This window comes from Tachysurus fulvidraco, chromosome 2 (assembly GCF_022655615.1).
Source record: "Tachysurus fulvidraco isolate hzauxx_2018 chromosome 2, HZAU_PFXX_2.0, whole genome shotgun sequence".
NCBI lineage: Eukaryota > Metazoa > Chordata > Actinopteri > Siluriformes > Bagridae > Tachysurus > Tachysurus fulvidraco.
In genome coordinates, this window is record NC_062519.1 from 29,164,159 (window position 1) to 29,177,186 (window position 13,028).

General features: G+C 37.5%; 1 protein-coding gene across 3 annotated transcripts in view; it reads left to right on the plus strand.

The window, feature by feature from the left end:
* LOC113657924 (inactive N-acetylated-alpha-linked acidic dipeptidase-like protein 2) overlaps positions 1 to 13,028 on the plus strand; it is a 217,419-nt gene that overhangs the window by 147,607 nt on the left and 56,784 nt on the right. For 2 of the 3 annotated variants that reach the window (XM_027170093.2, XM_047810598.1), the window contains exons 7-9: positions 4,902 to 4,994; positions 6,517 to 6,722; positions 9,034 to 9,159. In XM_027170093.2, coding sequence (XP_027025894.2) covers positions 4,902 to 4,994; positions 6,517 to 6,722; positions 9,034 to 9,159 — 425 coding nt within the window. The remainder of the gene's footprint in view (positions 1 to 4,901; positions 4,995 to 6,516; positions 6,723 to 9,033; positions 9,160 to 13,028) is intronic. The other variant, XM_027170096.2, reaches the window with a different exon arrangement.

Consider the following 13,028-nt stretch of genomic DNA (forward strand, 5'->3'; position numbering starts at 1 on the left):
TGAAGCATATTTCTCCATGACTACTGTTGGGAGCTACTGCAATAATGTTAAGGAATTGTATTATTCTTTAAATCGCAGTCTACAGTATTGTTCACTTTTTCCATAGAACATGAAACATGAATCATTGTTATACCAAATGAGCACAAATAAAATTAAATTTGCACTATTACTTTTAAATTCTACTTATAATAAATATTCAATGCTAATCTTTTACAAATAAGGACATCCATACTGTAAGTGAAATACATTTTTAAAAATAATTACAATGGGTACATTACCTTGTAAATGCATTCTAACATACGCATCTGTTTATATTTAATGCAAATATGAATTCTTTAGAAAGTATTATCAAAAATGCTTTTTTTATTATTATTATTTTGATGTCAGCAAAAAAATATCCAGAGCCTTTTATTCTCTTGTGAAGTTCTACACCATGCTGTAAGTTCTACACCATGCTGTATTGATGTATGTCAGAACATTCTCTACTGTAAATCAAGAATGTCCTCTTGCTCTCTTAAATCATCTTAAAAAAGTAGAGACATGTGGCCCAGAAGTTGTTCTCTGTAAAGTTCACCTCCAAAAAACATGAAACCAGTGACTCTCTCCATTTATGAGCACAGATCAAAGGTCAGGTCTACATTTCCTCCGAAAGTCCACCACAATCTCATTCTTCCTGGTGTGACGTTGTAGGATGAGCACCAGGCTGTCAGGTTTCATACTTCATCCCTGTAGGCAGTCTCAATATAGTTTAAAATGTATTTCACTCTGATTTACATTGCATGCTAGGCCTCACAATAGCTTCATTGGCAGAGCAGCAAACGATCTAACTGTACTAGCTACATACAGTCACCAGAGTTTTAACAATAGGTCATGTATGACAGGATAAAATTTAACCAGTTTTGATATTTGCCTTGTATTTTTGTGTACCAAACAATAAATGGACATAATTGCCGGTAGGAACTAAATTAATCAGTGGGGGGAAATCGATTGGTCTGAAGAATCAATTGAAAGAATCATTTGGATTTGTCATAGCAAATTTGCATAGAATTGAGAAAATACTTCTTGACGTTGATTGAATTGTGGGTCTGAGTCATGGTCATACATAGCTAATGAATGGGCTCACTTTTAAGTGGCATAACTGCAATTCTTTCAACCTATCCTCTGGTGAGTTTGTGCAACACCCATCAAGGGAGCAAAACTGGCTATTTGAGCTGGGTGGCAGGGATGAATGCAGCTTATAACCTGGCACTCACAGCAATGCTGTGCCAATAATGGGTGGCTTTAAGCTCATGTATGCAGAAAGGGATGGATAGCACTTTACAATGTGTGTATTACACTGCCTTGTGATACAGAAAACAAGTTGTCTGGCTCGCAGGACTAGCTACCATTTGATAAGGAAGAGCTGACTGGTGGCTGGGAATTAGCAGGTGAATAAATTTGGAAGAAAAATGCTGAAAAAAACAGAAAATAGACAGTAAATTTCTGGCTTGCTCTGCTCATGTGACCATAGGGGTCATGGTTGATACAAAAAGATCATTGAAGGTAAACGACAGGTTAAATGTGAAAATGGGTTTTTCTGACCTTTTATTACATCCGTGAAGCTGTGCGGATGAGATGTTATGCGATGTCATGGCATGGCAGTTCACAGCACTCACCAGCTTGAGCTGTCTTTCTGTGGTTATCATTTCCTGACTATTCAATTCTGTCCACATAAATCACTGAAATAAATGGCCACAAAGACTGTATAAAGAATCTGTCTTTGAGAATCTGAGTGTCCATGACTTCAGCTTCAAAAAATACGTGTGAAAAACCTCTCCAACTTGTGTTAACACTAACGCACATATGCACATGCACACACATACTGCATACACACAAACATAAAGCTGCAGCTCATGGAGGCCCTCTTCTGGTTGTACGTGTATGCTAAGAAGCATTTGCGGCAAGTTTAAATGGGGGTTATTAAGCTCTAATTCCTGCTATTGAGTTAAAATCCTCGCTTATCTTTGCATCGTCGCCCTGGAGATCCTGCCTGTGCTGCTGCGCCGCTGTCTCAGCTTGATAGACAGTAAAGGATTTTCAGCTTCAGCGACAAAATGAAAGGACATGGGCTTTAAGGCAAATCCCCCTGCCAAAGTTTGAATGAAGAAGTTAAAGGCTGCTGGTATTGGGGTTATTATGAGTCAATGCATTGCTTACTGGTATGGTTGAGAACATGCTTAATTAGAACTCGTCCAAGCCTATTTGTATGTGTGTTCACTGCTTAAATGGACACAGTGTAATAAATACTTTGATAGTTGAGATGTATTTTGCTGCCAGTGATACACAACGTCATCTTTGTCAGTCAGATGTGCCGCGATCGATGCGAGTGAATTCCCTATAGCAAAGGAGGAGCTGATGTCTCGTGTCTTGAATGTCCCCTTTTTCCACCTTACCTCAGGGCTCTTCATCTCCCCAATCAAGCATGGCTCCAGTCCCCATCCACCACCTGTATTCCATTAGCGGGATCAAATGCTTAGAAACTAGTAATCTGTTGTGTATTGATTGGGCTGAGCACTGACCACTCCAGAGGGTTCAAATCGTTTGTTTCCATCTGTCAGTGTCCTCACTTTTAATTCCCTTTCAATTAAGCCCACTATATTGCTTCACCATGCCCTAATCATATTACTCCTTCCTTTCCATAGAGGATTCTTGAGGACCTGCTCTCAAGAGACACGCCATGCTTATGTTTAAAAGCTAGGCGATGTATTGTTCATGACATTCTGAGCATCTGGTGTAGCACAATATTCAGCTGAATGTGAATGACTGCACCATTTTGGGGGGTTTGTGTCGCTGTGCATCTCCCAGCCAGAATTCATCTCACACTTATTCAGCGTAGAGAAAAGCAATCGAAGGGAGAAAGGCCCAAACGAATTGGAATTTTCTGCAAATGTCTGCTCCCTGCCACATCGCCTCAACTCCCCCAAGCTTCCCCGATGAATGCCATAAGTATAATAAATTGCCTGTGCAATTACAGTGCTCAAGCAGAGAAGCAGCAAGGAATAGCTTTATCGAAATCTTTTTAATTATAATGGTATCGATTAACGTGGACGAGTAGCTTGGGTAGCAGTGGGTGTCACGGGTACTGTTTCTCTCCGTTCATGATAATAAACCAGGTGACTAACCGACCTTCCATAATGAACTAATGGTTTTATTATCTTCCCAAAAGTCAGTACATGTTGTAAAATATTTATATAACTTACATCTGAGTTTAACTGGGTGTTACATTTGATAAGTTATTGCCTAACGTGTTGGATTGTTACGACTGGTAGCTCAGTGAGGTTGTTGGAATATGAATTCGACGTTCATGTGCTCAAATTCTACCATGGCCAAGCTCCATCCCATAGACTCTTGAGCAAAGCCCTTAACCCTCAACTGCCTGGATGAAATGTACTGTATGTTAGATAAGGGCCTCTACAAATTGCTGTAAATGTTTTCTAGTTCTGACTAGTATTTAACTTTTTATTGTTTTTTCTGCATGAATAAAGTTTCTCACCTTGTCCTATCCTCTCCCATGTTAATCAACACGTCGTTGCTTTATATCTGATTGTACTCTCACCTTCACATGTCAATGAATTTTTTTGTCTGACGGGATCCCATATTTGATTCCACACCTCTGTACAAAAGTATAAATACATATATCAAGATATAGACTCTATTTTGATTATCTACTCATAAAGCCAAGATGATTCATTTAAAAAAATAGTTTATTCCTAACTTACCGAGGACCCCAATGGATACCTTCTACTTAATATTGGTTAATTCCAAAGCAATCCAATTTATTGACTCAGTCGTGCATTGAGGATGCTGCAACCTGTCGCACATGCTCCAACAGAGCTACATAAATCTTCAAGTCTTTACCTATTGTCATTTGTTGTTGTGTTGGGAGTGTTAAATTAGGTTTTGTGGCTGTGTGGAGACCACTGCTGTCCTGCTTAAAATCAATTACACCAAGAGTGTAGAGAAGCACTTGTCACTAAACCAGTCTCACACATCTCCTCCACGTCATCCGCAACACATACACTGTAGCGTGCATCCTGCATCCTCTCCGGCGACTTCATCTTTATTTCTCTCTGATATTCAAATAGTAGGTGACTAATAAAAAAGAAATAAAGAAAACGCGAGCATCTGAGTGCTACGCCCCAAGGCCAGCACATCTGCCTGTGATCTGGGGGTCCTGTTGAAACGGAATTTTCAATCCTGTCTGCACCCCAAACCTGCAGAGATCCCACATCTTATCTGCCAACGTTCTGTTTGAACACACACACACATGCATGGCACACACACCCCTCCACCCCCACCAGGAAACCCACCACACACAAGCACGCACACACAAACAGAACGCATTTATCTGTCAGGGTATCGGCTATATTAAAATTCACTCCTGTGTGTGTAATTGCCAGCAGAGAAGCGCAGCAAGGATCTCAGTAGCATATAGCGCCTACCTGTTCATTTCCCTGATGCACTGTCTGGCATGCGTCAGGTTCTCAGTGGGTAGAAGGAATTTTATTTGCTTTTGCATCAGTTTTAAGAGATGCTGTGAGAGAGGTGTTGTGGATCCTCTGTGCCATAATAGTAAAAATGAAAGAAGAGAGCTTTAGGGATGATGGACCTGGCAATCAGTGGCATTTTCTTTTCTTTTTTTTTTTTTAAATTAAATTATCTCCACCAGGTATAAAAGCCCGTCTGTGGCTTAGCTTATGTGCCTTGACTCCAGGAGTCCTGGAAGTTAATAATAAGTTTTACCACCACTACACTTTTACAGTGAACATTTTACAGTCTGGTTTTCTTCAACATCGAGATTTTTATCATTCACATTTGAAAATTGTTGTAATAAATCCATTGCTGTCTCTTTCTCTTTTTAGGACAGAGGATTATAAAGCTTAGCATTGGATCTCAAACGTCATACAGAAGAGTATTTAATGCCATTGGCTACCTGAGAGGAAACATTAATCCAGGTTTGATATTGTGTATATTTTTGCTGAAAAGAGTTTTTAATAAAACTGAAGAAGCAAATAAATAAATGACAAAATAATGAATGAATTAATTAAAATACTTTTCCACCTAACAAGTGATATTTTTATTTTTTCAAGATATATTTTTATTTTTATCTTTAAAGATTTGTTTATTTTCATATGAACAGTAAAACAGGTAGTTTCACTGCACAATATAACTCTTACTATGCATTCTTTCTGATACACCAATAATTTCGAAAACTAATGCCTAGGAATGAACACTTCAGAATATTCCAGAAATTTAATCGGAACTGATATTCGGTGATGTCTTCTGATTATAATGCGCCTTCCAGCTTTGCTTTAAACTTACCTTCATAGTGCAGCACATCCTGTAGGGCTCAAGGTCTCTCCAAATCCTTATATCTTTTTCTTTTCCTTGTACATAACTTTCAGGGTTATGAAATCTGCAATATCAATGGCTCTATGCTCTATGCACACTCAATGTCCACTTTATTAGGAACATCTGTACACAGACACCTTCAATCAGTTTTCCAATCTTCTATGTGAACTCTAGAGATCAGCAGTTTCTTCAATATTCTAAGCCAGCAAGATCACATTGATATCTGATGTAAACATTACCCGAAGCTCCTGATCTGTATCTGCGTGACTTCTTTTTTGCAGTGAGCTGCTGCTCAAATGATGTGCAGGTACAGATGTTTCTTATAAAGTGAACAGAGATTGTACTTTCTCTTTGTTTTCTCTTGCATTTCTTGTGCATTCATTCATTCATCCATTCATCAATCGCATGTAGCAAGTACTTTCTTTCAGAAAATATTATATTATTCATGCATGAATGTTTGTAAATGTCCAAATACACTGTAAAGCATGTGTGTATTGCAACACGAGAGGTTCAGCTTTAAATCCCCAAAGTCTTGTACAGAGAGAATAGAAGAGAAACTGAGAGTGAAATACAGAACACAAGCTATACAAAGCATCAGGTGCTGAGCCAGCTATTTTTCCACACCATGATACACTGCTCTCCTAAAACAATGTCTGCCACCAGTGTCCAAATGCAGGTCAGTCAGCTGCTGAAAATAGGCATTTAATTACTGACCAGTGGTTGCCCTCTCTGTGCAGTGTTAAAAGTCCGTATGGAATTACTTCTGAGATTTACCGTGCCTTTTTTACTACGTCATAACCTGCTCTGAAATATGATCCAAAAGCTCCTCTCCTTGTACAGTGACTTTCCAACCAGCATTTGCTATTAATTTAGTTTCTACTTCTTTTCCTTATTTATTGCTTCCTACTAAATTCCAGTAATGTCCCTCAAGACTCCTTTACAACATCATATTATATCTCTGTTCAAATATGTGTGCTTAGTTCAAATGCTTGTGAGTTTTTATTAGTTTCATTGTTGCCTCCTGGTTTGCACTCATTGTTTGATACAGGTACCCTCGGGGGTTTGTGTGTATAATCTCTAGTACCTTTGGTTCAGCTCCTACATGTGGGTTGTGTGTGTTTGCAGATAGATATGTCCTTGTTGGCTCTCGTCACAGTAGCTGGTATGAGGGCGGCCTTGCAGACTGGAGTAGTGGCGCTGCAGTCATCTCTCAAATCATCGCCTCCCTAACAGCCAAGACCCATGCACACTGGCAGCCGGACCGTACCATTGTCTTCTGCTCAATGGGAGGTTCTGCCCTTGGCAATATCGGCTCCTTTGAATGGGGAGAGGTAAGATTATCAATATTCTTCTCTGAGCTCCTTAAGTGCCTTCACCTCAATAATTGCTATGTTAACCTACGCAATGTTTGGTTTGCTATACACACGTATGGTTACATGATCTTTTGAAGCTCACTAAATCAATAAATTAGGAGCAGTCTTGGGACCGAGGATTAGTGTGAGGTCGTGTGTGTTAACATGCATATTTATGTTACACGTTAACCATCTTCCCTGGCAAAAAAGGAAATAAAGTACTGTATAGAGGCGATGCTTTTTTCAGTTTCCTCCCTGAGAGAATATTTAACCCTTTTTAACAATACTCTATAGCTCCATTCCACAAATGGAATAGAAATCTACTTATAAGTAGATATAAGTCCATAAGTATAAGCAAATTCATTATTTTTTTACTGCAAGTCTGATATAAAATTATTCTGAGAAATGCTGGATTTGTGTCAGATGTTTTCGATTTTAAGATGTTTTAGATGTTTTAGAATTTCAAATAGTCAGATGTCTCTATTTGAATAAATATATCTTATATACATATGAATCAATATATTTAGAAAGTAGGCTCAAAATATTTGTAAGGTAGGCTAGATAAATACATGCGTGAATCTACAAATTGTTATATGAGCCATTAAGCACCACTGTAGGGTTGCTAGTAATTTTAGAGCATCAGAAAAGCAAATGATTTTATCTAATTGAAATCGGTTCAAATCAATTCACCTATTTTTGCGTTCCAATTTTAACAAGAAATGGGTTTGAACCAAAACAGGTTTACATGCTAATGGTGTCAGAGGAAAGGCCCACTCATGTAGCATGAAGAAACAGCAGTGGCACCAGTGTATGAAGTAATACTGTACGTTATAGTGTTAATGTCTGTTGAGTGAAGCGTACAACAAATAAAGCACTGAAGCACATTTACCCAAATTGTGAGCTGGTTACATAGCTATAGCTTGACCCAAATCCATCTGCTCCCAGAATAGATTTTCGACTGGTGACACTGGTATCTATCTGTATCTATATAAAGTCTAGTGTTTTATTAATGCTATTAATACTTTATTAAACAGTGACTCAAATGAATAGGTGTAGAGTGTAAAGACAGCCTTAGAAGTATAGGGCATTAATAATAACTTTCATATTAATGCTCCTTTAGGAATGTCACACGTTTATGCGTGACACAGAAACATTAAAAAGTACATTTTACAACTACATTTTACTTTTCTATTTCAAATACCTGCCAGGACTGAAAAGCTATTGTGAGGAAACAAATATCTTTGTTCATTTTAAAAGTATTTCTGAGAAGCAATTTCCCATCCTGTCCATTTAGGGTTTCAAAATAGAAAGGTAAAACTTCATATCCTGACATTTTGATTAGCTTTGAAGACATTGAAAATGAGGTGTCTTCTTTAAAAGATGTTGATAGTGATGAGAGCACTGTGCATCCTAGTCAGTAATCATCCTTTGGGCAAAGTCAACATGGTCAACACTGACACCTTTGATTGCTCTATTCTACTCTACTCTAACACCTATATAGCTATGGACCCGCTCTTCTAATTATCACAAACACCCGAAGCATCATTTTATCTAGAAATAAAGCTTCAACATCAGTTAAAATAATGATGTCTGGTTTAAATGACTTCTTCCTTGGGCATTGACAGCATCAGCCTATAGTTAGTGCTATTAAAATATAGTCATATAACCTATACTGCACGTCGACTATCGTGATCCGGGGTTATCGTAAGGACTCTGCTGTTCATAGAGTGCAGTCACTTTAAGTGCATCCATCCATCCATGCTCTGTATTGCCTATCCCACGAAAGGTCATGAGGAACCTGGAGCCTATTCTAGGGGACTCAGGTCACAAGGCAGAGGACACCCTGGACAGATTGCCAACCTACAGCAAGGAACGGTCTCACACAATCACACACCCATTCATATACACTTCTAACATTCAAGAGATGCCAGTCAGCCTATAACAAAGGTCTTTGGACTAGAGGAGGAATATGGAGTACCCAGAGGAAACCCACAAAGCATGGGGACAACATGTAAACTGGCAGGAATTGAACCTCATGCCCTGTCAGTGCCAGGCAAATGACCACAGTCAATGTATAATAATAGAATCTGAATTTTTTTCTGAATCATATTTTCCAAAATCATTCAATTTTGCATCGCGATGCATCATTTCACAATGTGTTATTACGTTTTTAAAGTATATTATATTGTAATTGTATTTGTCTAATAATACAGTAATATAGAACTGGTAACAGACTCTGATAAATTTTCACATTTCCCACAATTATCCGTAAGTTTCACTGTGATTCCAGGCAAACAAGGTAGTTTTGGAGAACACAGTTGTGGCCTATGTCAGCCTCCATAATCCAGTTAGAGCATATGGACCACAATCTACAGCATCACCATCTTTGCTGCAACTGGCTTCGGACATCCATAAGGTAAAGAGGAGGTTTTTAAGCATGTTGATGTTTTACAACACGTCTCATCATATTTTACATGCACACTGATTCAAACTAGTACTTAATACAGATTACTTCTCAAGGCTGAGTGTTTAGGAACTAATATGTGAACCAATTATTTAATAGAGTCAACTTCCACATACTGTAATACCCAAAAGGCCACTAGCTTTCCTCTGAGTCTCTTTCATAGTGGCAGCCTGTTATCCTGTATAATCACACCTGGTGCCTTAGAAGTTGGTGAAAAGGTTAACTTATTCAAATATCGCCAGTGTATTCCTTCCCTAATAAGCCCTTGAGGTATATGTCGTGACTAGTTCAGAGAGGGTCAAAGTCCATGTTCCAAGGACAGGATGCCCTATTATTTTCATGCATGCAATAATCCTCTTTATTAACCTAAATGCCAGTCCACCTGTGACATTTTAGTGTAATAAAGAGGGTCTCGACCTGCTCTACTCACATGCTGTAACTCTCACATGCAATAGCTCTACATCAAAAAGAAAAATGGTTTTAGCTTGCAGAAGTAATTATTTCTTTCCCGTTCCTGGAATCTGAGTGATGATGGCCTTGATTTCATTTGGCAAAGTCTTGTAAGAAGTTTTTGAACAAGAAAAGAGAGTTAATATACTTTAAACAAGGTGTGCCCTTTGATGTGTGCACATATTCAGAGAATGTTTTTTCATGAAAAGATGAACAGAAGATTCACGTTTCAATGTCTTACGCAATTCATAGCAGACAGGAACAGGTTGAGCCTTAAATTCTTTACTCTGAAAGTGTGAATTTGACTTCTACTCTTCTACATTTGTTTTTGTCATTTTTTTTGCAATTGCAGCTGACTTGCAAAGATACTTGGAGAAACAGAGGAAAAGAAAGAAAGAATGAAGCAGGATATTCAAGGGCAGACATCATTTTTTATAAATTTTCGCACGTCAGCTTCTTTAAACGTTTGCTCTTAATAGACAACAATATTTTTTGCACACTTTGCACATATCTTCAGGCTGAAAGATTGTCTTATACAACACAAGGCACGATTCAAAAGAGGCTTACTAAATGAATGAATTTAAAGTGCAGATTGACCCTGAATGTCGCTGTATAACCTTTGCAATTTATTCTTTACCGGATATAAACTGCTTGTTTGTTTATAGATGTTACACACTTGTGGGCTGTATGCTCACTGCTCCATGTAATTCAAAGTCATTATTATTATCATCAATACTACTAATACCACTACACCTGGTGGTCAGAAATGTCAACAATAACAAGAGCTAACAGAGGCCCACCGGGACAGGTATCATGCTGCCCCACCATTTTCAGTGAATCAGCAGCAGACAAGATAATTTTATGATTTATTGGGAGGGTTAGAAGGACTGTGGTTTTCACACCAAATTTTTTAGGTCCGAAAACACTTGTCTCTCAAAATAAGAATTAAGTCTAATAAAATTCTGCAACTCTAAGAGCAGACAAAGCACTTAATTACTATGTACAGAACCAAAGCTGATTTTTTTAGCTTATTATCAAATATAGGAATGGAAGATGGCAGATCATGGTGAGAAATGCATTGAAGTGCATTTGACAAAGCTAAGTCCAAAACTGCTCAAAATTAACTGCTAGCCTGTCAGTGTTTGACTTCCAATGCCTTATTACTGGGTTAGTCTAAAAATACTCTAGGTATAAGCCAAGTGTGAAAACCTCTTGACTTTGTTCAAGGCTATGCTGTAATTCATGTCATCCCGACCCACGAAAAGCATCGCTGTCCGTCAGAAACTTCACATACAGTACACTCACCATGCTCTCTCTTTCTGTTGATGTCCTAAGACTTAATGGTATTCTTAGACTCTGACCTATTTTACAAACATGAAGGCAAGTCAAGTACTCTTCTTTTTTTTTTTTTGCTCAGACGTCAGGCAGTGACTCAGGAAATGTAGGACAATAGAAGAGGTGAATAATCTTTTGTAAATCTTTCCTAATGTTAGTGCATTTCCACAAACAACAACAACCCGAAGGTTAAAACAATTTGATACATTTTTGCTTCTATTTTAGCTTGCTTTATTAGATCATGAGACGCTTTTATTTTTTATTCAAGGAACCGAAACTGATGAGAAAAATAAGCAGAGATCAATAAGAGCAATAAATCTGGTGTGTCGCCAAGTGTAATGCTTTATTTTATTGTTTTAATTGCTCAAACAAATAATGCTTCTAAAGTAATAGATTATTTCTCCACAGTTCAGTTGAACAGGTTCATATTCTTGAGTAACAACACAGAAACAATGGATTGTATGATCTTTATAACCTAAGAAGAACGTAATGACTTTATTTTTAAATACTGTTGTTTGTATGCATTTAAAGCACATTAACATTTCATTCACAGAAAATATTACAAATTATCACAAATTCTGTGATGGCTACCGGTTTTTCAGTATATTATCTTTTTACAGAATTTTACTTTATTGTCTGTCATGATTTTAGATTAAATGGAATTAAATACCTTCAAATGCAGGAAGAATGAAGAATGTAAATCTGGACTATACAGTTAAAAGAGACTGAGATTTTGTACATGTTTCTTTAGCAGTTGACACCATGGTACAGAATGTGAAGCTTCTTGGTCATGTCCAGTTCTTTATACCTTGTGTGCTGCCAGTCTTAATTGGACATGCACTTATTTTTGTCTCCTCACCTTAGTGCTATTCCAATCATATTATTCATACCTGAATGCAGACCCCTGAGAAGCTTCAGGTAGCCTTAACAGGCTCGATATTTCAGAACGTTTTAACCAGACGATAATTCACGTTTGTGAAATGGCAATAATATTACATTCCACTTATCTTACTTTGCAGCTGTCGTCAAAATGGAGATGCCATCGCTGTCATGTTCAGAACGGGTGCTTTGGAACCAATTATAATAACACGGATACTTCTTTGGGGATTATGGAGAGCAGAGTAGAAAATAATTCAAGAGACTGAAATCATTTAATTGTGCTTTGTTTAGTAGCATGCGTGTCTCTCATATGTCGAACTAAATCTTGCTATGAATTGATCAAAGACTGCATACAAAATTTTATTTTGGGTGCTGCATGTCATATATATATATATATATATATATATATATATATATATATATATATATATATATATATATATATATAAACCAGTTTAAATGTATTTGATAATAACACATGTTAAAATGTTCAACATGTTAAAAAGCATGAAGAGCAAAACCTTTACGATTTGCATATCCCACCTCAGGCTAGCTTTTTTCATATTAGACTGTATTAAAATGACCTATATAAAACTCGACAGGATGAGTGTGTTCAGATGAGAAATCGATTTGGGGAAAACAAAAATGTCTAACATGTAATCCTCTCAGAAGAAGTCATTTCTGATTAAATGGAAATATAGGACACAATACACACCTTCACAACACATTTAGTAAAGCCTAGCTCTGTATTAGAGGTTTTTTGATTGGATGCCATTCACAAGTTTGTAAATTCGTATTAGCTTCAACGCCTCCAGATAGTTATCTTCTGGTGTGAACATGAAGTGCTGTAATGTTCACGGACAGCCTCTCATCCTTGCTATTTTCAAAGGTAATCTGTGGGATACTGCACATGACTCGCAGACTAGAGAATACTTCTTGTTGAATTATCATTGATTGGACACAGCAATGTTTTTAAATCTTTTTCCTCTAGCTGAAGCAGAACAAGTCTGCCTTTTTTTAGCTACATGTAGAAAGCCATTGGCACGTTGACACAGGACTTGTCATGATTTGTTAAGTCTGTGAAATAAGATTTAACTAAATGCGACATCTACATGGTGGCTTACTGGTTAGCAAGCTTGTTTCATACCTCTGAGGTT